The 26132-nt window shown below is 39.9% G+C and overlaps 1 protein-coding gene across 1 annotated transcript in view; it reads left to right on the top strand.

Moving 5' to 3' along the window:
* dscaml1 (Down syndrome cell adhesion molecule like 1) overlaps positions 1-25254 on the top strand; it is a 113821-nt gene extending 88567 nt beyond the window's left edge. The window contains exons 14-35 of the mRNA XM_026191298.2: positions 406-502; positions 673-801; positions 1027-1194; positions 1474-1544; positions 1727-1967; positions 5785-5931; positions 6029-6184; positions 8323-8462; positions 12066-12219; positions 14068-14185; positions 14864-15027; positions 15174-15272; positions 16867-17055; positions 17859-17987; positions 18138-18296; positions 18423-18578; positions 18720-18750; positions 18893-19011; positions 19153-19305; positions 19546-19740; positions 19884-20192; positions 20471-25254. Coding sequence (XP_026047083.1) covers positions 406-502; positions 673-801; positions 1027-1194; positions 1474-1544; positions 1727-1967; positions 5785-5931; positions 6029-6184; positions 8323-8462; positions 12066-12219; positions 14068-14185; positions 14864-15027; positions 15174-15272; positions 16867-17055; positions 17859-17987; positions 18138-18296; positions 18423-18578; positions 18720-18750; positions 18893-19011; positions 19153-19305; positions 19546-19740; positions 19884-20192; positions 20471-21060 — 3714 coding nt within the window. The 3' untranslated portion in view covers positions 21061-25254. The remainder of the gene's footprint in view (positions 1-405; positions 503-672; positions 802-1026; positions 1195-1473; positions 1545-1726; positions 1968-5784; positions 5932-6028; positions 6185-8322; positions 8463-12065; positions 12220-14067; positions 14186-14863; positions 15028-15173; positions 15273-16866; positions 17056-17858; positions 17988-18137; positions 18297-18422; positions 18579-18719; positions 18751-18892; positions 19012-19152; positions 19306-19545; positions 19741-19883; positions 20193-20470) is intronic.
* Positions 25255-26132: the final 878 nt, after the last annotated feature.

Here is a 26132-nt window from a genome sequence, read left to right as displayed (position 1 = left end):
CCTGCTGATGCCATGTTTTTCAGATATTAACAAAAGGTAATGGAGGGAGACGCATAAATGAGGAGCAACTTTGTGTTCACTGAATTCAGAGAGTGTCACAACCTCAGCGATGATCAAGTGTTTTGTATGTTTTGTCGGTGTATGTGTACCTCACACACCAACCAAATGTTTTTTAGGCAAAAACTAATTCTTGGCACTCAAACTGCAGTGGGTGCCGAGTGTACAGGTGTCTGTTACACCTTTCAGTGAGGTGAACAGAGTCGCCTAAATACCAAACAAAACATGGTCAAGCAAAAACTTTCACCGAGGCGCTTCTTCATCACAAAGCTTTGCACAATTTGTCTATGCAGACATAGAGTTGTTTCTCTCGTTGACATTTTTTTCTTTGTGCCTTTCTCACTTGAGCTCAAGCCAGCAGAGCGTGAGGATTCAGTCTTCTTCTCTTGTCATGCCATCAACTCTTACGGAGAGGGACGAGGCCTTATCCAGCTCACTGTGCAAGGTAAGCGTCCATGTGCAAAAGCATGTACTGTACCATCCTCACTTTAATACCATAAAAGCTACAAAACTACGCTCTTCTTTCTTCACCTTTGAACTTGTCTTTCATGTGGTCCTTTTTTCCCTCCTTTTTCTTGCCTCCTTTTGCTCACTTTGTCTAATTTTAAACCTCAGAGCCTCCAGACCCTCCAGAGCTAGAGGTGCGAGAAGTGAAAGATCGTAGCATGAATCTCAGGTGGACACAGAGATTTGATGGGAACAGCGTAATTACATCATACGATATCGAATACAAGAACAAAACAGGTGAGTAAAAGTCAAGTCGGTGATTTATTTTATTAAAGTATTGCAAAAGACCCTAAAAGTAGCAGTATATTCTACACTGAAAATTGCTAGGTTGTTTGTGCTTGTTTTATTTGAGCCTCTTTATTTGAAGCTATTTTAAACTGAATGCCAATAGCATTCCCAACTTCCCATGTCCATCCAAAGTGTTGAAGTAGTAAAATGTGTTATTTTTTCCTGTTTTGTCAGATTCCTGGGAACTAAAGCATGCCACCCGAAATATCTCTCCAACCAACAACCAGGCCAACATAGTGGATCTTCATCCTGCATCTGTTTACAGTATCCGCATGTACTCCTACAATGCTATAGGCAAAAGCGAGGCTAGTAAGGAACTCACTATCAGCACAGAGGAAGCACGTAAGTCTTTTGACAGCACTGCTTTCTACTCGCGTGAATGTAGGCAAATATTTTATTTTTTGCTTGTTGTATGAGCAATTAGCGTTTGAATCTGTTATGACTCTGACATCTGTCCTTGACTAATCATTTTGAATGCTAGTCTCAATAAAACTGAAAGAAACCTCTTTTGATCTAAATATTCAAGAAAAAGTACGAAACGTGGAAATGTTAATGTTGCATAATGTTTTTCTGACATTAGTGCAATGCCTCCACTCAGTCCCATTGTCTCTCTTGTTATAGAGCCTGATGGTCCTCCAATGGATGTCATCCTGCAGCCTGTGACATCTCAGAGTATCAGGGTCACATGGAAGGTAATGCATTTCAAGGATCTGTCTCCTGACCAGCTTTGCCTTATATTATTTTATCATTATTTCTTCAGATTAACTTATTTTTCATCTTAATGTATGTGTGGAGGTGTCAATGTCATTACACAATCTAGCAATATGAATATTGATTCTAATGTGAGAACATTTTTTCAAATGGAAACCTTTAGGCTCCAAGGAAGGAGCTGCAGAACGGTGTCATCCGCGGTTACCAAATCGGTTACAGAGAAAATGGCCCAGGTAGTAATGGGCAGTACAGCATCGTGGAGATGAAGGCCACTGGAGACAGTGAGGTCTACACACTGGACAACCTGAAGAAGTTTGCCCAGTATGGGGTGGTTGTCCAAGCTTTCAACAGAGCAGGCACAGGACCTTCCAGCTCAGAGATCAATGCTACAACACTAGAAGATGGTGAGCAATACACAACTGTGTCAACATACGTGTAAAGGGATTGTAGGACAGTCTGTAGGACTGTATAATAAGGTAAATGTTGGCTACCTTTATGACCTGTAGCAATATTGGAACAAATAAAACAAATAAGTGCAAATGTGCAGTGGAAAAGGACAAAGTCAGTCATATGAAATATCAGCCTCTGCACTATTTCTCATGCCATTGTACTTTTTGCTTTTGCAGTCTGGTCTCTTTCAAATCATGCCATGCTGTATAACCTCAAATTACTACATTCGCTCTGTTGCCTCAGCAAGACTGAATATTGGCTGTTGAAATTCCAATCCCTTATAAATACCATCTACACAGATAACCTCTGTGATTCATGTAAAGTGAGTGTAGACAGAGTGTATATACTGCAATACGTCCCGATCATTATTGGGTAGAAGAGTTAATGCTGAATGGATGAATGACTAAAACACAAAAAGCACTTAGAGAGCAAAACCCTCTTCTTAGGCTGGAAAGTGTTGCACAAGATTCATAGTTTACCAAACAAACACATTAGAGATTTGTTGATACTTTTGGGGGGGAAACAACTGATGACAAAAATTGACCAACAAAAAGACAAAAATGTGCAACACGAGCTTAAAAGCAGTTTGGGAAAGATGGAAGAGGCTGGTGTAGTAAACTGATGGCGCAATCACAATAGAGCAATGAATCCTTGTCCTTGTTTATTGTCCTGTGATTGAATTTGATCCATTTAGCTTTTCAACCTGACATTCAAGGGCTAAACTTTATATTGCAAGGGCAGACACCTTCTTAAAAAAATTCTTTTATCATTTATTTATGAATTATTTTTTTTTATATTAAGCATTGGTTTCTATGCCGACTGTATTGACTTTTGGCTGCTGATAAAACAAATGAAAGTCACGACAAGTTGACAGTTGTTATACTCATAATTAGCATTATGGCAGTCACTATTTAGGTAGGCAAATCATATCCTGCTATATCATCTTTTTGACCATAATTAAAAAAAGTTAAACACCACATCAAATTAAATTAAGATATGCAATTAAGATCAAACTGTTTACTGACAACATACAAGGTGAAGTATTATAATTTTCTTATAGACATCTATACGGACTTCTTTTCGCTTTTATCCATTCGAAAGAATTAAGGTTGATGCATTGCCTCCAGTTTTTGGACTAGGCGGCTGCATCTGTCGCACTTCTTGTGTTCTCATTTGTCTTTTCTCACTCTTTGTTTCTTTAGCATTGGGCAGTTCATCTTCATGCTAAATGCAGACAGCCATCTTTGTTACATACTATCTCTCTCAATCTCCGTTTATCTACATTTGCATGTTTGTACCACGTACAAACAAACACACATACACCAATCACATACACATTCGTCCTTCCAGTGAACAGTTGGCTTAGCCTCATTGGTCTAGAAGAGACAGAGCCCTCCAGTTCTTTCCTGTGGCTGTCACCGTGGCGACAGTGATATTGATGGCCATTATGATAATAGTGATAACAACAAGCATACTAAAAATAATTATAATTAGCTTGTCTCTCTGTTTGTCTCTCTCTCTTTCCCTGTGCTAGCTTCCTGCTGTAATTATCCACAGCTGAGCGCATTGTCTCCCTGATCCCTCTTTTCATCTTTTTCTGCCCTTCCCTTGCTCCCCTTGCTTTTAACTCTCTTCCTCCCTTCTTCCTCTGCCCATCACCCGCGTGTCCTCCTCCCTATAGCCCGAGTTCATCATTGTTATTTTCCCCAAATTAATGCAGTCATTTATGTAAGGTTTATTTTGTTCATTTGTTTTGTTTTTTTATTTTAAAATATCTGTATAAGCAAGCCCTATTAGAGACACCCATTTGAACCCACTAACCTTCTTGATCACATTTTTAGTCTTATTTTGCTTCTGGTAAAGGTGGGAATGGGGTTGTGTTTGGTTGCATTCTCATTATTTGGATATGGAAGCTAAAGTTTTTATTCATGCAAAACCATGTTTTAGTTTTCTGATCCTCCTTTCTCCTTTCCCTCCAGTCCTCCATCCTCCTCCCTCCTCCTTTCTCTTCACCAGCTGCAGAGAAATTCCCTGGTGGACTTGGCCCAATCCTTCTCTTTCATTACACTGTCTTTCAGTCAGCACTCTTCCTCTCTTCCTGCGCTTCCTTCTCTCACAAGTTGACTTCTGTTCATCTTCAACAGTGGTCTTTATTCAAAGCCTGAATGACTCGTGGTCAGTGGTAGCCAATAGAAAGGACACCTGGACTGGCAGAGACAGAGGGAGGCTTGTACAGAGAAAGAGAAATGGTCCTATACATCAGGCTTGACACATGGCATGGCCTTTCATCTATCACCTGTTTACTCACTTTAAGTTTGATATGGAAATGTATTTTAGAGTTTCAGGAAGGTCTGTTAATAGATTTATTAATAAACTAACTACCAAAGTCATATCTTTATTTAAAAATAATCTGCACAATGTTTAACTTCAGGCTGCAGATACCCCTGAAAACTCAATATCCATATAACCTCAATGAACTTTAGAAATCTAATGGCGACACTGGTTTTTCAAAATAGTTGAACTGAAAAATATATGAAATATATTTTTCAAAACATAAAAAAAAATTCCCCGCTCGCCCCTGCGGGCAGTCAATCCTTCATCTTGGGTCCTCTACCAGAGGCCTGGGAGCTTGAGGGTCCTGCGCAGTATCTTAGCTGTTCCTAGGACTGCACTCTTCTGGACAGAGAGCTCCGATGTTGTTCCTGGGATCTGCTGGAGCCACTCGCCTAGCTTGGGAGTCACCGCACCTAGTGCTCCGATTACCACTGGGACCACTGTTACCTTCAGCCTCCACAACTTCTCGAGCTCTTCTCTGAGCCCTTGATATTTCTTGAGCTTCTTGTGTTCCTTCTTTCTGATGTTTCTGTCATTCTTGACCGCTACATCAATTACTATGGCCGTCTTCTTCTGTTTCTCTACCAACACTATGGTTGGTTAGCCACCACCATTTTGTCCGTCTGTATCTGGAAGTCCCACAGGATCTTAGCTCGGTCATTCTCCACCACCCTTGGGGGCATCTCCCATTTTGACCTCGGGACTTCCAGGTTATACTTGGCACAGATGTTCCTGTACACTATGCCGGCCACTTGGTTATGGCGCTCCATGTATGCCCTGCCTGCTAGCATCTTGCACCCTGCTGTTATGAAACATATATATGTATGTATGTATGTATGTATGTATGTATATATATATATATATATATATATATATATATATATATATATATATATATATATACACACACACAAGTTCAAAAATCTACATCTCCATTAGCTTTCTTAAGTTCATTGAGCACTGTGGCATTTGGACAGAAAGCATGGAATGAAAATAAGTTAAGCAATATGATTTTTTCAGGGAAAAAAGTGTTTATTCATGCTGTTACAGTGGCCTTTATTTAAGTCAAACTCAACTTGGTTTATGGTTACTCCATAAAATAAAATGTGAAATTTGTGTTGTGAAGGACATGAATTATTTTTCAGTTTCTGAACTGGGACATGACAACAAAAGTTTTAGAACCGCTCCCCTAATGTAATCCAGTTCCACAGCATGGAAAGAAATCTATCTTCTAATGATAAACCACATATTTAAGAGTAAATAATTCCTGGATTTTCCGCATTTTATCTTTGTAGTGCAATCAGTCAAATTAGTTGTTTTTCCAACATTCAATGATCAGACCTTCATTACTGAAAAGGTGCACTACATATTTAAATACCTGACGATTCACAGCTTGGATAACTCATCTGACCTTTTGTCCTCTGTCTTTGTCTTTAGTACCCAGTCAGCCTCCTCAGAATGTGCGAGCCATTTCTGTAACATCTGACGAAGCAGTTATCACATGGGCTGAGCCTCCAAGACTGACACTTCACGGTGTATTGAAGGGATATCGTGTTGTTTTTTGGGCTGTTTTCCCAGACGGAGGTGTGTTGAGTTTGTTTTGTTATATCCAGGTTAAATTGCGATCACTAAATGTCTCAGGTTTGCATTCTAATCTTCTCTCTGTCCTATTGTCTAACAGAGTGGGGTGAAATGCAGAACATCACAACCACCAAAGAGCAAGTGGAGCTGAGAGGCCTTGAAAAGTTTACTAACTACAGCATCCAAGTGCTGGCCTACACCCAGGCTGGGGATGGCGTCCGGAGCAACGTCCTTTATATCCAAACCCGTGAGGACTGTGAGTCTGTATTTTACTAGCTCTGACCAAACAGATAAACTAAGTGAAGAACTGACCTCCAGTCAGGAGGAGTCATTTACTTTCCTCACATCTTTGGGGCAGGTTTAAGGTTTTTTGTTTCTTTTTCTTGGTTTAGGCAGCAATGTGGGAGGCAGAGAGCCAGCGGGGGTAGAGGGGGTCTTTGTAAGGCTGAGGTTGCTGATTAAAACCTCTTTGTGCTCTGATGTGCCATTACCAGTGCTAATGAGAATTAAGAAGCCAAAAAGTGTGTGTGTGGTTAAGGACCCTAAGGGTGTCAGTATGTGCATGCGGGTATCTGGAGGTGTGTGTGTGTGGAGATGGGTTGGGGGTTAAGTCTGTCTGTTTGCAGGTGTATATGGCTTTGTGTTGGCGTGCATGCACGAGTGCATGTGTGTGTACATGCGCTATTGTTTGTGTGCAAGTCTACCCTGGCACCCAGCACAAGGAGAGGGATTAATTCTTTGTGGCTTAGAGAGAATTAATTTTGTGCTTACACTGGCGGTGCTGTGGATTACATCCGTATCCGCCTCTCCTCCACCTCCCTGGGGCCAGGCAGAGGAGAAGGCAGGCGTCTGGAGATGAAGAAAATGAGGGAGAGAGGGAGTGCAGGAAAGAGAGGGGAGCAGATGATTCTAAGATGTGTCGTTTCAGAAAAGGCCTTTATTCTCTTTTCACCACCATATCTCCATTTTATGAGCTGGCCCCACTGCAATTGCTATTCAAATATGTCTATTGTGTTAGTCTTTGTGTGTGCGTGTGTGAGAGTGTGCGTGTTTATCAGGGGCAAACTGAGTGTGTCTTTTTTCCCTGATGCGGGTTGACACTGTGTCCAGGGGCAACCTCTTCACAAACGCTCAGCGTTTTCTGTATTTTCCCTTTGCCCTCGGTTCTGGCCGCAGCACATGGAAAAGTGTTTGCTGTGCAATTGTGCAAACAGCCAGTTCTCAGTCTGTCGTTCTCTGCCTCTGTCTCTTACATGAATAAACATAGAAGACAGCAAGCATAAGAATATTGAAGACCGGGATTAATTTTTCAGCCTTATATCTAGGGGACCACAGTATTTGGCTCTTTGAATGTGTGGTTACATGTCTTCATTTGTGGGTTTTATGTTAAAAATACTATTTTGGTATAAATTCCAATGTTGTCAAGTTCTCTCAGGATTTTCTGACCTTTGACTCTAAATGAACTCATATCTCTTAATAATATTTAAGTATTGCACAAATACCTCTCATATTAATAAATCCTAATGTCATATTCTGCTGGTGCTCGGCCAAATACAAATTTCCATCAAAAACAGCCTAATTTCTGGACATCACTGAGTAAGGGAGTTGTTGGTCATATCATACATTGTTGTTATAGATCATGCATTTTTAATTTTTTTGCTCAGTATGAGCCTTAAATGGTGATAGTAAAGAGAGAATAATCATTTTCTCTTTATGGAACTTAAGGCATATTGTCTGTTCTAAATGTATGTAAAGCTACAGGTGTCACTAGTGTCCAAATGAAGACTTTCTCATAAGATGTTGTTTATAATGAAGTGAGGTCTTAAATTAATTAATTCACCAGTAGTTTCATACTTAGTGGGGCTGATGAGGAGAAATCTTTATTTGGGAAGAGGTTGAGGACTACAGTCATGCAGCATAAGGCCTTTTTTAGGGCTTTATAAATGATAATAAAGAACCAATAGATTTTTAGAATGTATAATAATACACTACTATATGCAGGCCAGTATGCATATAGAGCAGCTGGTATACCGCTAGTCATGTTCTTAACATCATTATCTGTGCTCTATTAAATGGCAGAAAATACTGAAATATTCCTTTTGTATTTTCCCATAAGCCAGGCTATTGATCACTGGAGTTCTCTCTCTAATATTGTAGGGTTTTACCTAATAATATTAACAAGCACTTCGAGATAGCTGTTATTATGATGTGTAAAAGAAAGTTGAATTGAATTTCTGACTGCTTGTTTTGTCAAACTAATAGTCTAAAACCCAAAGATGTTCAATTTACTGCAAATAATAAAGATGAAAGGGAAAACTACTTCCCGTTTACTGTAACCACATTGAAATATAAGTGGTTCACATTTTACTCAGCCCTCCATTTCTTTCTTTTTAGACCCTGGACCCCCAGCTGGCATCAAAGCTGTGCCCTCCTCTGCCAGCAGTGTCGTAGTGTCGTGGTTGCCCCCTCACAAGCCAAATGGAATCATCCGCAAGTACACCATTTACTGCTCCAGCCCCGGGTCAGGCCAACCGGTAAGTTACAAGAGGGGCGCAGAGAGTTTCACGATAAACAAATGAATTAAAGTGGAAAAGTGAAGGGGACAAGACCCTATTTTCTATGCAGAAAATAGCTTCTGTTAAACATTTTATATGTTGCTGAGATAAAACTCATTTGACTTAATTACAGCATTTGCGTGTGTGTGTGTGTGTGTGTGTGTGTGTGTGTGTGTGTGTGTGTGTAGGTGTGTGTGTTGGGGTGTGTTTTTGTGTGTGGTCTAGTGCTGCAGTCTCAGCGAGATACGTGTGTGAAATGAGCTCTCCTCATTCTGCAGTGTGTGTGCGTGCAAACTCACCCTCCAGCCTCATTTACATATCTGCGTCTCATCACGTTGCCAGGACAACCTCATCTGTTCATCAACGAGGGCAGAAAACAAGCCAAGAGCAAATACACACTCTAGCTTAGACGCACACACACACACACACACACACACATACGCACACAGAAACGCACTCATAAATGTATTACATGAGCGATATAGAGGTACATACATATATGCAACTCATGTTTCTATAACAGTGTGAATTTAAAGCAAGAAATATAACCTGCTTGCAATCTTGAACACACACACGCATGCATACACATGTACTATATAAATGTTCCCTTTGAGAAATTTACATCTTTTCCTTAATGTCCTTCATTCATAAATCACTCACACGTTATCTCTATCTATCTATCTATCTATCTATCTATCTATCTATCTATCTATCTATCTATCTATCTATCTATCTATCTATCTATCTATCTATCTATCTATCTATCTATCTATCTATCTATCTATCTATCTATCTATCTATCTCTTTCTGAAGCCCCCATGCAGAGTTCGGCATGATTACTATGTAAATGAGTGCGACTGGAGAGAAGGAAGGAGGGATGGGGGGGTCAGACACACCGCGCGGGGAGTACTTTTGTTCCTCTTTTCATTATCTCGCTCTATCGTTCCCCGGATCACCGCTATTTCCATGCCGGAGGAATATTTTAATATCCGTTACAGCAACACACACTCTGTCACTCTTCCCTCCCTCCCTTCCTCCTAGCATCTACCCACCCACCCATACATCCATCCCACCCTCTATCTATCCATCTCTCCATCCATGCTTCAGCTTGCAGTGGAGAGTATAGAGACAAATGTGCAGAAGAAGATATTGATGCGTATGTGAGAGTAGGGCGGGGGGCTAAAACAATGTAAAATAGAAGGGAGGGGGGGGGGGTATATTGGTGGATAGATGCAGGAAAAAGCAAGGAGTGGGCCCACAGATGACAGACAAATGTAAAGATAAAGAAATGAAGAACAGTGATGGCATCGGGGGTGCACAGAAGGATGGTGCAGTGGGGTGAAGAATAGTCAGAGAGAAAAATAGAGAGAGCGTCACAGGCAAGAGGAATGGATGATGAACAGGGAACATAGTGAAGTAATAAAAAGCTCAGTGGATTCCTTCATGGCAACCTGCTCATAAATGTGAAAAACAACATGAATACTGGAATCTGTTTGCACAGAATAAACCGTTCTGCAGACAACAACCCAGCAGGCTAGGACAGAGCTCAGTAACGCTGCAGTGTCTTCGCAGGTTTTACTGGTCTGGCACATTCGCTGACTGTTCATGCTATCTGACACTTGTATCGCAGTCTTCATTTCATCCGTGTATGTGTGCCTGTCAGTCACAAATGTAAGACGGTGTCAAGCTTGGGTGTAGTAAAATATGATTTAGAGGGTGCCGAGTGAATGTTAGGTGCTGCCTTACAGTGCAGTGTATGTGTGTGTGTTGAATTTTTGATTTTTGATTGTTTCTTTCTTTCTTTCTTTTTTTCCATACTATTTATTACTTGAGGCCAGCAGCACAGCAACAGCCAGAGTTGCAGGTGTGTGTATATATAGCTGACTGCTGGGATACCTGAGGAGTAGGTGAAGAGTAGGAGTTGAGGAAATACAGGTATAATTGGTGGGTAGGTGAATAGCGATTGGCAGGCAGTAAAAATGAAAGATTCTGTGTGTGTGTGTGTGTGTGTGTGTGTGTGTGTGTGTGTGTGTGTGTGTGTGTGTGTGTGTGTGTGTGTTAAGGGGACAGTGATGCGTATATGTCTAGACAGGAGACACATGGCTGGGTTAAACACACTGCAATTACACATCCACCTCCAGGTCATGTATGCGGCTCTATGTGTGTGTGTGTGTGTGTGTGTGTGTGCCTGTGTTTCAGTACATTCATGCATATGTATTGGTGTGTATTCATACTGCTTGTGGGTAACCATTCCTCTTCCTCTGTCTGTTTGTGTTACTTTCCTCTCCTCTCCTCTCCATCACTGCTGATGCCTGCAGTAGATAGGCCTCATTAGTGTATGACTGTTCATGATATCTCTGACTGACTCATTTGTCTGTCCCCTATTGTCTTCCTCTCTCATATCTCTGTTTGCCCTCCCCGAGGAGAACGGAGAAGGCGAGGGAGTGGGATTCACTCCCCCAATCCAACCCTCTCGCCTCTCTCTCCTCAAGCATCGCTTGCCTTCCTTCCCTCCCTCCCTCCAGCGTCATCCTTTCATACCGTTTTGCCTTACCACATTATGATAAGCCTCAGAACCTCTCTAACTTTTAGCCCATCTTAGTCTCTGTTTTACTGATACAAAATGAGGAAGAAAATAATTGGTTCACGTTAAAATGATGTTCACTCAGTTCATCACATCACTCCAGCCTCTCCAAACAATCTTGTATTTGGAATCCCCAAAATTTTATCTTATGCTACCTTGAATATACTTAAAATTTTCGGAGAAATGCTATAAAACATTTTCTTTTTAATTTTGAAAAGGTACCGTTAAAGTGCTACATGTTTCCAAACCAATCCAGACTCTTTTTATTGTAATTGCCCATTTTATCTCATTGTGCACTTTTTTGGACTTCAAACGACTTTAATTCTTCATAGAGTCAAAAAGGTGCTGGAAACATTCCTCAGAGATTTTGGTGCGTATTGACATAATCACACAGTTGCTGCATATTTGTCAGCTGCACATCTATGATGTGAATCTCCTGTTCTATCGCTTCCCATAAGTGCTCTATTGGATTGAGATCTGGTGACTGTGGAGGCCAGTCGAGTACAGTGAAACCAGTTTGAGATTATCTGAGCTTTGTGACATGGCACTCTATCCTGCTGGAAGCAGCCATCAGATGATGGGTACACGATGGTCATAAAGGGATGGACACGGTCAACCACAACACTCAGCTAGACTGTGTTGTTAAACGGTACTCAGTTGGTACAAAAGGATAAAAAGTGTGCAAAGAAAATAGCCCGCACCATTACACCATCGCCTTTCCAGTAGATCAGCAGTTTCTGAAATCATCAGACCAGCTTGTCTGGCACCAACAACCATATAACTTTCAGAGTCCCCATTCTGATGCTCACTTTTGAATTTCAGGAGGTCTTCTTGACCATGTCTACATATCTAAATGCATTAAGTTGTGCCATTGGCTGATTAGATAATTGCAGTAAGAGGTAGTCGAACAGTTTTAATCAAGTGAAATGATTTTTCGGACATTATCAAGTTTGTTCTTCCAAATCAACAATGTCTCTTCTCATTTCATTTTTCTCTAGCTCCCAAGTGAGTATGAAGCTAATCCAGAGCTGCTGTTTTATCGAATCACACACCTCAACCACCGCCAGCAGTACCTGATCTGGGCTGCAGCCGTCACCACTGCAGGCCGAGGTAACTTCAGCGAAAAGGTCACTGTGGAGCCAGCTGCCAAAGGTGAGTCCCTCGATATGAAAGGGAGACCCATGATTAGTGGAAGTGCCCACTGTTGATAAAAGACCCTCAAAATTTAAGTTTGATAATTTCATCGAGGTTCAATGCTAAATTTGTGAAGTAATCTTTTGACCGACTTTTGTTTGGTGGAAGAAACAAACAGTGCCCTCTTTTTCCTGTTTATTTTCCCCTGCTTCTGTCCTCTCTCTCAGGAACTATTAGGATACATCCGCTGTTAGAGTGGTGCTGCTCTACAAACCACTCGTTTTCTCTCCGACTATTCTTCACCCCACTGCACCACTCATGAACTAAAAATAAGCATTTTTAAAGGATGTTTTGCTTTACATGCCCCATCATCTTCTTACTGCATTACGTTTGCTATACAATGGAGGAAATAATTATTTGCTCCCCTGCTGAATTTATAAGTTTGCTCACTTACAAAGAAATGAACAGTCTCTAATTTTTATGGAAGTTTTGTTTTAATGAAGAGAGACAAAAAAATCCAGGACAAATGCACATTACATGAAAGTTATACACTGATTTGTCTATAAATTTGTATATATATAAATAAGTAATTGATCCCAGACCCAGCCACACAGACTGGCAAGCCAATCTGTGTGAGCCCGATCTTGCCTCATGGGGTGAGAATAATCATGAGAAAACTACACAGCAGAAGCTTGTTAGTGATCTAAAGGCATTTTGGGACTGCAGTCACCAAGAATACCATTGGTAACACACTACGCCATAAAGGACTGTAATCTTGCTGCACATGTCATGTGTTTTTATTTGATAGTAGATGTGATGTAATTATTCCCAATATTATATTTTCTACTCCACAGCCCCTACTTTCGTTCTTTATTTCTGTGTTACTGCTCGCTTTGACGTTACAGAGGTGCACGATTAATTTTAGAGTTCAGAGGGCACCAGATAAACTGCTCTCATCCAGGGAAATGATAAGAGGGGAGCAACAGAGGTGGGCAGCAGGTGGAGGAAAAAAGAGCTGAGCTAACTAATATAGAAGACAATAGAGAGGCAAAGTGTTTAAGAAAATGAAAATGGCAGTTAAATCAATAGGCTTTGGATTAAAGGCCAGGTTGAATAAAGGCGTAAGAATGAATAGAGTGCCTTTTCTTTATCTGTTCATTCCTTTGACTTGGATGCAAAGGTTTGTTAATGTGTGCTCATATTGGAGTGTGCTGCTGATCGGCAGCTGTAATAGACAGTGTCCTCCAGGCTTGCTCACTCAATACTTCATTCAACCTTAACATAAGTGCACCAGAGCACTAGCATTAAGACGCCAAGCTTGGGAAAGAAAGCGAGACAGAGAGGGTAGGGGAGTGACAGAGAATAAGAGGGTTATGTGCCTGAATGGAAAGACTTTTTTTTTCATATCCCCTCTTCTCATTCTTTGTATTCTTTATATATATATATATATATATATATATATATATATATATATATATATATATATATATATATATATATATATATATATATATATATATATGTTCTATTTTTTTCCAGCCAGTGTAACAAATTCTAATGTGAATTATAGGGAGTACACATTTCCTCTCAGTTAATTGTGCTTATTAAAAGAATTCTAGCAAGAAGATAAATCAATGTATGCACATGCATTAACACTGGGATGTATTGGTTCAAAACCAAGTGATTGTTAATTGGATTTGAAAATTATTTGACAACAGCAAATCATCCGATTGGTGCATATTAATTAGTCTATTGCTCAGCTGGTCTTATGGGCTGCTTGAGTGTTAATGCAATTAGCTCTAAAGGTCTTTTTATTAAATTTCTCTGCCTCTATACACCTTTCACTTTTTTCCTCTCCTGCACCAGCCCCAGCTAAAATCCTCTCATTTGGCGGTACCGTGACCACTCCCTGGATGAAAGAGGTGCGACTGCCCTGTAGCTCAGTAGGAGAACCTACACCTACCATAAAATGGACCAAAGACAGGTGAGAATCCACACTAGAAATACTGAAGCAGAGTGTTCTTGCTGCTGTAATTCCTCTGAGAATTGATTACAGACAATTAAGTGCACATGCTAAGGTAATGTGCAGACAGTGTACCTCACTTCTTGCCAATTTCATTTGGGATAGCCTCCAGCTTCATTGCAGTCCTGGTTGGATGAGCCATTAAAAATTATTATGAAAACCTTCAGACTAGAAACTATGCAAAACACCAAGTCAGATCCTAACTTACATCTTAACACAAGTGATCCACCTTAACCAGGAGTGGGCAATTAATTTTCTCCAGGGGCCACGAGAGAAGCTGGGACTGTTGTGGAGGGCCCACCAGTATGGTTATAATGAGATAAAGTTAATATTGAACAGAACTAAGTTTGTCTTATTGCTGCAGCTTTCTACAAAAGTCCCAGTTTCTCTTGTATCCCCTTGGAGTCCATCCTCATGAGTAAAACTAAGACAAAAGAACATATAACGATATAGCAAAAATTAATAAATCATTAACATTGTTAATCAGAGAAATAGATTAGAATTAATTCAATTTTATTAATCTTTTATTATATTAAATAATTTTTATGACCATAGGTGTTTCAAAGTGGCTGCTGATACTTAATTAACCCTAATAATAGACTGAAGGTCCTCTTATCAGTGTCTCTTTCTCTTCAATAGTGAGGACACAGCCATACCAGTTTCTCTAGATGGGCAGCGTCTCATTTTGGCTAATGGGACTCTGGTGCTGCGCTCTGTCAAAGCTGAGGATTCTGGTTACTACACCTGCACAGCCACAAACACACTTGGCTTTGACACTATTATAGTCAACCTTTTGGTGCAAGGTAAGCGAATGGCTATAATGACACACTAGCAAACTTTTTTTACGTAATAAACATTAAGATTTGCCAAAATGAATACATAACTCATCAAAAGTATGTCTTTGATAATATAAGTCATGGTATTATAAGATTCTGTGCCTCGTCCTCAGTACCTCCAGACCAGCCACGTCTAACCGTCTCTACCACCTCCACCTCCTCCATCACTCTGGCTTGGATACCAGGAGACAATGGCGGCAGCTCTATAAGAGGTGCGTAATTTTTCGGAGGAAAGCCGTATATCTGTCTCTCCTCTTGTGTACTCACATTACTTTCCTCTTGTCTATAGCTGACATGTTTGTCGTGCCTCAGCTTGTCTCCTGCCTGGTATTATTGGTAGTGTCTCTATTGACCTATTAGTTTATTGAATGGTGTCTTGGTTTTATGTTTCCCTGTTAATTGTGTGTCTGTTTGATTAGCTGATTATTGATGAGCTGTATGTGAAGATGGCCACAGTGTGCGTGACTGGGTCTCTCCCTTTGGTCAGGCTGTGGCAGTTTAACTTATTACTGCTCTATATGACACACTCAAGCACCATATATGGTTTTGGTAAAGCCGCTATTCTACCTTATGTGATTACAGAATAAATGACAATGAAAACAAACAAATAAAACCAGAGAAATTTCAGTAGATGACATTTAGTAATAGCTTCTTGCAATCAGCACATGAAGGCCTCCAAAACTGAATAGAATATACTCCTTTTGGAAACCGTGCTGCCAGGATGACCCAAGAAAGACTTGCGTGCATGCATTATGCAAAACTGAAACAGGATATAATGCATAAACTTAAACAGCCTCTACTGGATGTGCAGCTTAGTATTCAAATAGGGATGTGCCAGTATTTGCATACAGCATCTAGTCTTATGTGTCCATAAATCTTTTCTGTAGAACTTGTGTGATAGCGGAAAGTCCCGTCGCTAAATCCACCGGCTCATTGTCAGCAATAGTTCCTTGTCACGCACCTGTTTTGCAGTATCACTGCCCTGATGTCTGTATATGATTCCCTTTCAGAAAAAACATGCTAGTGTGCACTAATAAAGCCATTTTCAGCTGGTAATGAGGACTTTTTTCCAGTTTGTGTAAAAATAAAATAATTTCTAAATAGACAAATCGCCAAATGTTGCAGACTGGTCCCATACACTGAGAATCTTATATTATGTACAACAGCAGTCAGTCATAGTGTTCTTCCAGCCTGTTGTTGTGCTGTTCTGTACTGTTCACTGTGCTATCTTCTGTTATGTTCTGCTGTGTCCTCTTCTGTTCTGTGACAGACCGAGGGTGACTATAAAACTTACAGACACTGCTCGATCTGCATGTTAACCCTTTTTAACGTTTTGGACTCCATCGCACCATCTGTTAGAAAAAGAGAGAGAGTAAGGAAATGAAGATGGTACAAAGAGTACAAGGAAACACTCAGAGTGAGACAGTCATATATGCGTAATCATATACAGGCAGAAGGAAAGACAGAGGATTAGATGGAAGGTGTCTCAGAGTGGGAGGGAGTTGGCTCTTCAAGGCAGCTGATTATAAAAACAGTCACCATATTGCATGCCCTCATTTGCATAGATGCTCAGTCAGCGCCATCCCAGTCTTGGGGTTTGTAGGTAACTAATGGCGGCATAGACAGAGAGCAGCTACACCATCCTCCAATTGACGCTTAACTGGACAAGGGAAGTGCAATCATACATTGCCATCTAGTGGCCAGGAGTGGTACCAATGTCTGAAAGTTCAGTAGACTTTATATTAGTGAGGGATTTGCGTCAAACTGAGAAAAAACTATTTTGTGCATGTCTCATTTCTTATGCAGGTTTTGTTCTGCAGTACTCTGTAGACAACACAGAGGAATGGAAAGATGTTTTCATCAGTTCTAGCGAGCGCTCTTTCAAATTGGACAACCTGCGCTGTGGGACCTGGTACAAAGTCAAGCTGGCTGCCAAGAACAGCGTTGGTGCTGGACGTATCAGTGAGATCATTGAGGCAAAGACTCACGGGCGAGGTGAGAAGCTGGCAGAAAAGGACTTTAAACAATATATACAGCAGACAAGTAAAAAATATATATTTTTACACAATGGAATTATTTTTGAAAAGGGGTTCTAGATAACACTCAGAAAATACAGCAGGTCACATGTGAGGAGGTCAACAAAAAACGTCAACTGAAAGTGTTTAATGCACCTTTAAATGTATCTTTTCCGCAATCTCAAAATTTGAATTGACTTTTGAAAAATGTGAATGAATAGATGATATACGAATAGATCATGTGTTTTATTACAGGAGGGTTATTTTCTTTCATCTATGCTTCAGTCTATTCAAATGATATCAAATTAGTTTCAATATTAAATATCAGAATTAAAACATTTGATACATTTAATGCTTTTTCATTTACAAATGGCTCCAAAGCAAGGTTACGTGTCATTAGTAAGGCTTTAAATTAATGTACACTGCTCTCAAAATGCAGTGGGAAAGGTTTGTTTTATGGACAGTGATATGACTGACCAGCGGGATGTTTATGCTGTCATTAAACTTCTTATAGTGCAGTCCAGTTTCAAATTTGGTAGTCATTACTAAATGCATATTTAACCTCTCAGAGATTATGCAAACATATTACATACAATACTAAACTTTGCTGCTTCAGTTTTTGCTGTAACTGCATCAATATATTATTTAGTTTATTTAACTGAATGTTGTGTGCAGGTCTGCTGCTGATGACCTGTGTTAACCATATTACCTGTGAAATGCCATTCCAAATATTGTTTTAATATTCTGAGCATATTCTGCATCAAACCGTTGCTGCCTTTACAGAACCCCAGTTCAACAAAGACCAGCCTGTCTTCACCCACATTAACTCCAGCCATGCTCGCCTCAACTTGCAAGGCTGGGCCAGTGGAGGCTGTCCGATCACAGCTGTCACGCTAGAATTTAGACCGAAAGGTGAGTGGTTCCTTTTTCATTTTTCAGTTTTTGGTAATATTGGAGATGTCCTGATATAAATTCAATGGAAAAGTGACCAAACTTAGACACATATATTATTTTTTCTTGAAAAAACGTGATCGTAATTAAGAGTCGTGTGCACTCGTGCAGGCACTTGGACATGGCAGAACGTGCGCACCAACGCCACCACAGATGTGTTCCTGGCAGAGCTGCGTGAGGCCACCTGGTATGAGTTAAAGATGAAAGCTTGTAACAGTGCTGGCTGTGGTAACCAGAGCTCCCAGTTTGCCACTCTAGACTATGATGGCAGTGAGTACAAGATGATCTTCATTTGCCATTTACTTTGGATAAATGGCATTGTTTTAATGAGAAATCCATTAAAATGGGTACCTTATGATATTGTCTTATGAAAGCACATTAAACTGATCTCTACAGGCACAATACCGCCAATTAAATCCCCTCTGGAGAAGAACGACGATGTCAAGAAGCTGTTTTCTATTGGCTGTCCTGTGATCTTGGTCACACTTGGTGTTGCGTTGCTCTTCATCATTCGCAAGAAACGCAAAGAAAAGAGACTAAAGAGACTGAGAGGTGAGAGAAGAAATAAGAAGAGAGGAGATAAGTGGTGAAAATGAGAGAGAATATTACATTCAGCCTGCAGAGCATTTATTCTAAGAATACTTGTTTGTCAAAAAAAAATGAAAAATTAATTATATCCTCTGTTCTCGTTAGATGCCAAAAGCTTAGCAGAGATGCTGATCAGGTAAGACTGGAATGTATTCTCAGCAAATTAAGCTTGAAATATTATTAAGCGTAACCTAAAATCCACTCAAAAATCAACTTTCTTTCCCATTTTCTTCAAACTATGCATGTTTGTGTGTGCTCGTCTTGTATCTATGAATTAGTAAAAACAACCGCAGTTTCGACACCCCGGTTAAAGGGCCTCCTCAGGGCCCACGGCTGCACATCGACATCCCCAGAGTGCAGCTGCTAATTGAGGACAAAGAAGGCATCAAGCAAATCGGTGAGAGGAAGAGAGAGAAAGAGAGACTTGTCGCATATGTTCACACAACTATGCCGAGGACCGAATCGATGACCGTTACATGAAATGCGGTGTTAGGCTAATTGTTATTTTGTTGACACACAATATTTCTGCCTGTCATAGGTGAGGACAAGGCCACTATCCCTGTGACAGACACAGAGTTTAACCAAACTGGGAACCCTCAGAGCTTTTGCACTGGTGTGTCAGTCCATCATCCTGCCCTCATCCAGAACACTGGCCCTTTGATTGACATGTCTGACATCCGGCCAGGAACCAGTATGTGCTTTTACTCCTCACTCTCCATTATATCATTAAATGTTTAACCTTGAATATGTTCATTAAATGCAACATTTCTGCTCAGTTCAATTGAGTTATTAGTATTATTTTTTCATGAATGATTCAAATGTTCTCTGGACCAAAATATGAAGACCAATCTTTCTTATTTTTAAATTCTTGTTGATTTATTCCGGCTGTGAACATCCAACCCTTCTTATTTCTTCATCCATTTACCATCAGATCCAGTGTCAAGGAAGAGTGTTAAGTCAGCCCACAGCATCAGGAACCGCTACTCTAGTCAGTGGACTCTGACCAAGTGCCAGGCCTCTACGCCAGCCCGTACTCTCACCTCAGACTGGCGCACAGTTGGCTCCCAGCATGGCATCACTGTCACAGAGAGTGACAGCTACAGTGCCAGCCTCTCGCAGGACACAGGTTAGTACATGGGTGAAATGACACTTACAGCCATTAGCATGTACATACAATTAAGGCTATTTATCTGCAGGAAGCAAATGTGATTTTGCAGTAGGCTATGAAAGGGGCTTGCCTTCATTTCCTTTCCTTATTTTTTTGAACAGATAAAGGGCGCAACAGCATGGTGTCAACAGAGAGTGCCTCCTCCACCTACGAGGAGCTGGCAAGAGCATATGAGCATGCCAAGCTGGAGGAACACCTGCAACATGCTAAATTTGAGATTACAGAGTGCTTTATTTCTGACAGCTCATCTGATCAGATGACTACAGGTACCAACGACAATGCAGACAGCATGACGTCCATGAGCACACCGTCAGAGCCCGGCATCTGCCGTTTTACTGCCTCGCCACCTAAACCCCAAGACTATGACCGTGGCAAGAATGTAGCTGTTCCCATTCCGCATCGCGCCAAGAGTGAGTTGTCACCTCTAAGCATGATTCTTTTTTGTCTGTTAGGATTTTTAATATGAAAACAAATTTAAAAAGTATGGCCAAAGGCTTAAAATTGTATTGTGAAAATCAGACTTCATGTAAGTAAATGTTTTCTGTAAATAACTCAAACAAACTGTAGATAGTATGCATGTATTCTGATTATTAGATGAGTTTATAGCAATTATTGTGGTGCACAGTATACTATCCATTATATCCTATAAGCTTGTGCAGTGATGATAAATTTTACTTTTCCCTTCCAGGTGACTACTGCAACCTACCCCTCTACATGAAGTCAGACCCCTTTTTTCGAAAGCAGGCAGAGCGTCATGACCCGTGTCCAGTGGTCCCACCACGTGAAGCCTCTATTCGTGGCCTGGCCCAACGTGCATACCACACCCAGGGCCGTCATGTGACTATGGACTCTGCAAAACAGCAGGCCCTAACCATGGGCCACTCTGGTCTGTCCAATCTCACATCCTCTGGGGCTTCCTCGGGAGGGGCAACAGGAGGCGGTGGTTGTGGCAGTGGGAGTGGAGGGGCATCTGCTAGCTCTAGCAGCTCCACACTTCCCCAGAGAACTCTCACAATGCCTGGCTCCTCTGCTGCAGGAGCCCAGAGTGCAGCGGCAGCTGCTGCTTCTGCTGCGGCTTCTGGGGCATCATCATCCTCCGGTGGAGGTGGGGCAGTAGGGGCCACAGGAGGGACCCCTGGAGGTGCATCTTCATCTTCCTCCAAGATGGGAGGATCCAGAGACTCTCTCCTGGAGAGCAGCTCCTCGGGCTTAGGCAGACTACAGAAGCAAAGGGATGGAGGGGCGGGGGCCTACTCCAAGTCCTACACACTGGTGTAGCCTGTCATCACTGCGGCCTGTCACTGTAACTCTTCATTGAATGCTGGTCAAGCCATCGCTTGCCTAGAGCCTCTATGAAAAATTGGGGTGAGAAACATACAGATGCACAGCTTACCTGTCAGTGCCTGTGCTGTGCCAGGCTGCAGGGGGCTGGTTGGGTTCCCACTGACAATATTATATGATGGGGTCAGAGTTGGGTCTCCACAGCACAGGGGTTTGCCTTTCTTTCTGCCTGATTGCTTTCTGTTATTATTGTGTCATTTTTATCTCTTACTTCATCACCCTGGGAAACACCTTTGCCAAAACATAGATGATTTATTCACATTTGTTAACTCTATATTTTGATTTTCTGGCAAAGACACAGTACTTATGCACAAAATGCTTTCCACGTGCACTGTCTTGTTTTCTGGATCAAGACAGCTGTAGAATGAACCAGGTTGCTTGAGTTTCAGAGAGATGTGTATTAAGATTTTTAGGTTTTTAAAAATGTTGCTTTTTTGGCCTCTGATGGAAAGGAGCTCATATCACAGCATTGTGCCATGGCAGGATGCTTTATTGTATGCATTAACCACCAACCTTGGTGTTACACTGGCTCTGAAAGATTACTCCATCGTGGATTCGTACATTAGAGGCAATGGATGGACCGTCGTCTCAATATCAGATTTGAGACAAAGGGATTTTCATATACATGCAATGGATGATACAGCATAGTGGTCTTAATTGATGCTTTTCTAAACAGACTCAAAGCAGAGAAGATGGGAAAAAAATTCAAGCATCATAAAGTGCAAGATGAATCCAACCTTTTTCTTTTAAATCAGTTTTCTGTTTATTTTCAGATGATGGAAATATAATCTCATGTGCACTAAGAGAAAATTAGAATGGATCCAAGTAACAGAAACCTTCAACAGCCTGCGTGCGTGCGTGTGTGTGTGTGTGTGTGTGTGCGCACGTGCAAGCGTGTTTGCGCGGGTGTATATGTGTGTATATAAATGTATGCATGTGGCAGGCACACCAACGATGGACCTTTTTAAAATCAGTCTGTATGCTGACCTCTTGGGCAGACATCTGTGTCAAAACTGACAAATGTTCATTTTGTACCTGTGAAAGGGGATAATGGGTCGATGCTGATGATGTAACGCAACGACCCTAATTTGGTCCAGCATTTTGAACTTTGTTTTGGATTGACGACATGGCTTAGGAAATGAAAAACACAGGAAAAGAAGTGGGTTCAGAAGAGAGCTATTACAGATTATAAGAACTAGGTCCCTCTTTTTCTCTTAAACTTCCTCAAGAAGGAAGCGACCATTATATGATTCATCATGGCGCCACAATATCCATTATGGTTTTTGTTTTAAGCCATTTTACCTGTGCCCTTTTCCTCCCTTTCTGTCCTTTCCCACTTTCACCTTTACCCACCCGGTCCATCATCATATCCATACAGTGTCACTGTGATCTACTGCTAGCTTACTGGCAGGTCAAAGAGACAGACTGACTGAGAGAAGAGGTCTAATATGCACAGACGGGCAGAAATGCTATTTGATGTGTAGTGTCAGCTTGAATGAGAAGCAAGTCGCAGCAGATTTATGGAGATTTATGAAGAAAAATCATATTTGCATAATCTTGAATTTATAAACAGACAGTAATGTTTAAGAGTATAATCAGAGGGATCGAGCGTCAATATAATGTGAAGTAGCAGAGAGATTTTTCTTCAAAAATAAGTGGTCTTTGAAACTAAAAGGAGTATTTTCAAGTCCCTCCACCTTGCTGAAATTATTTTTAGCTTTATGCATGGTACTGTATCTTTTTTTTATTATTACTATTAGTTCTTCTCCCAAAGCTTAATCCCATAACAAAGATCGTTCCAAAAAAAAAAGAAGAGTTGCTCCACATGTTTTTCAGTGGTCGAACATAACATCAGGGCTCTCGCAATAGAAAAAAGAAAAAGATATATGTTTGTTTTCAAAAGTATGTACATATATATTTCTATTCAAATATATAGCAAATATATGAATATTGAAAAAAATGCAGAGAAATATAAAAGCCGTTCTAATTGAAAATATATATAAAAGATCACAAGACAATCGCTCAGAGTGAAAAAAAATTGCCAGAAGAGAAGAAGGAAAAAGAAGAGGGAAGTTTAAACGGGTAGCACAACCATGGGCAGAAGATCTTAGAGCGAAAGGAAGTTGTGTGAAAGAAAATTAAGTGGTGAAACTAAGGTTTGAACCCCTTGTGATTTTGTAAATGTTCAAAGCTGTACCGCCTGTGCAGCAGGTAGCAGCTGAAAGGACAAGCACAGTAAAGTCAAATTATAGTGTGAGATTGTGTCGCTGGTTAACTGTGGTTTATGGATCAGTGCAGAAAGTGTGGTGTTGAAAAAGAAAACAGTATAACGAGGACAGTCTATACAGTGAGAATCTTGTATTATGTTGTATTGTACCTTCTGAAGGTGTGTTCACAAACTCAATGCCATTACCTATAATTATAATTAATGACAACAAACAACCAACAAGTATTTCTGTTTCCTATCTGTGTCACAGCAAGTCATTCCCAAACTCCAGGAGTGCAGTCCAATGAGCATACCACACAGTTATGTTTAAAAACTGCTTCTAAATGTATCCATGCTCCCTTTCGTTTGAAAACTAGCCGGGAGAGATATGTATTTTTGCTTTTTGTTGCTAATGGTTACGATGCCTTTTCTTTTAGCTTTTACATTTCAAGTTATGCAAATACTTGTCTTCAGAAAAACAAGAGTTTGGGAATGGGGCAGGCCTGCTTTCACAACCAGGGGCTTCCTTACTCCAGTTGTATGGATATTGGTTGGAATGATGAAATAAAGTTCTGTCCAACCTGCTTTCCCCAGTTCTTCAGTGAAGTTGCTTCTACCGTATAACACCGATCCTCTGTCAGTTTGCTTAAAGTAAATGTAATGTCTGTCTTTAAAGAAAATTCCACCCTCCAAACATTTCCAGAATTCTAGTAGGCCATAAATGTCCATGTAACATTTTGCCATTACATATAATATGCGTTTTAACATTTAGCTTATTTTGATACTTTATAGCAGATGGTTTTTTTTATTTTTTTGTCCACCCAAACATATGAACACTGAATTGCTTTCAATGCATTTTACAAAGCATACTCACATAGTAAGGAAAATGTTAATCATACTCAAATTTCCATTTTAATATTAATGATAATACATCAGTTTTAGAAGTTTATGTACCAAATAGCGAGTATAGAAAAGATAAAATCACTAACATTTATTAAGGGAAAAAAACAATCCACTGGATAAAGTGGTCCTCATATTTTATTCTTATTTCTCTTATTATATTTGGACAGCTTTTCAGCTTACGAAACATCTGGGGTGGATTTTTCCTTAAAATACAACAACATACTTTCAAACTGACTTTGCCTGTGTTTGTAAGGCCAACTTCACACGTTCCACTTCCCCAACGTTTTCCCCATCTGCCAATCAATCAGAACCCCGTCTCCACCCCCACCGTTCCCCGTTGTCCACTTATACAGCTTATGTTTTACTCCATAATAGAAGACTTGTGTACATAGGAAAGTGTTTTGTATAAATGAGTACTATTTTCGACATCTTCACTAGAAACCAGGGCACAATGTAAACTTTGAACTGAAGCTATTGTAATGAAACAGAAGAGGACTTAACGGCAAGACTATAAAATTATACAGACACCGCTTTATCTTGATTTATGGACCAGTTAAAACGTGTCAGAGTGGACCATGCATAATTAAAAAAATATATTGTTTTCTTCTTTTACAGGGCATTTGGTTGAGTTGTCTCCTTTTTTTTTTTTTTTTTGTTGATTTTTTAATATTATTGTAATTTAGTTTGTTTTTACTTTGTCACAAAATTTAGAGTTTGCTTTTTTAAAAATCATTAATAAATTATTAATCCACATTTGTGGGGAGGGGAGCAGCATTGCATGTACTGAAAATTTTGCTGGTTATAAAAGAAAAAGGAAAATGGTGAATTGACCAATTTAAAAGGGGATTACTGAAACCATTTTCAAAATTTAGAGGTTGTTCCTTAAACTTTTATGGGGAAACATTGCTTCAATTTGCAATTGCTTGCGTTTAACTCTACATTTTCTTTTCTATGAAAACAAAACAAAAATGGGAAAAAAAGAGTACTCAACACCTTGTGCAATAAAGCTATCTTTTTATAAACTGTGATGATATTGTTTATTGGCGACTTGCTGTTGAATGTTGAATCTTAACTTTTTCTTCTGTTTAATGAAAAATCATAAGAAGTGTGAATTTTTCAGCCATGGGGACATGTGTTGTGGATAGAGGAGGTTAAAAGCCAAATTTAACCTTTGCAAAGCCCCAAGACGTGTGAAAAAGGTCAAATGGGAACCAAGCCTGGAGAAATCTGTGCTCTTTTGCCTCATCTCAAACTAGTAGTAGAAACTTTACTGTAAATTGTAAACTGTCTTTAACTCTCCAGAGAACCAAGGAGTTTAAAATGAGGTGAAAAGTAAATTTTTTTTTATTATAGACAAAATATAGCCTATAAAACTTGACATTTTTTTAAGACTGCCCAAATTGTTTAATCATCTTGCTTCACTTTTTTCAGCTAACTTTATTTAAAAAAAAATAAACACAGCAAGGTACTATGATTGGCTTTTATGTTGCTCTGAACAAGTAATTATTAATATTTGGAATATTTTGCACTTCCCCAGTAATTATTTTCATGATATCTAAGTGTACTTAAATGCTTATTTTCGTCAGCATCTCCATACAGCCACTTTAAACTATATGGAGTCATGCATGTTAGCTTTTACAGCTAGTACTGCACTTTGTGTAGTGCTTAAAAAATTTACAAGGTATACCTTATACCTTACCCAATGTAAGATTTATGCCACACAATTAAAATCTGATCATTAAAAATTATTTTCTTTTAAATTATGTAATCATTAATCCTCCAGTATGCTCATGCTCTTTAATCAAAATGATATTTTTGATACTGAAATATAATTTTTGTTCTTATCTATGAATTGTCATATTTAATCTTAAATAAAAATATGATTAAAAATATAGTCAAT

Source organism: Astatotilapia calliptera, chromosome 14 (assembly GCF_964374335.1).
Source record: "Astatotilapia calliptera chromosome 14, fAstCal68.1, whole genome shotgun sequence".
Taxonomy (NCBI): Eukaryota; Metazoa; Chordata; class Actinopteri; order Cichliformes; family Cichlidae; genus Astatotilapia; species Astatotilapia calliptera.
Note: the sequence above shows the minus strand (reverse complement) of the source record. Positions and strands in the feature narration are given on the sequence as shown.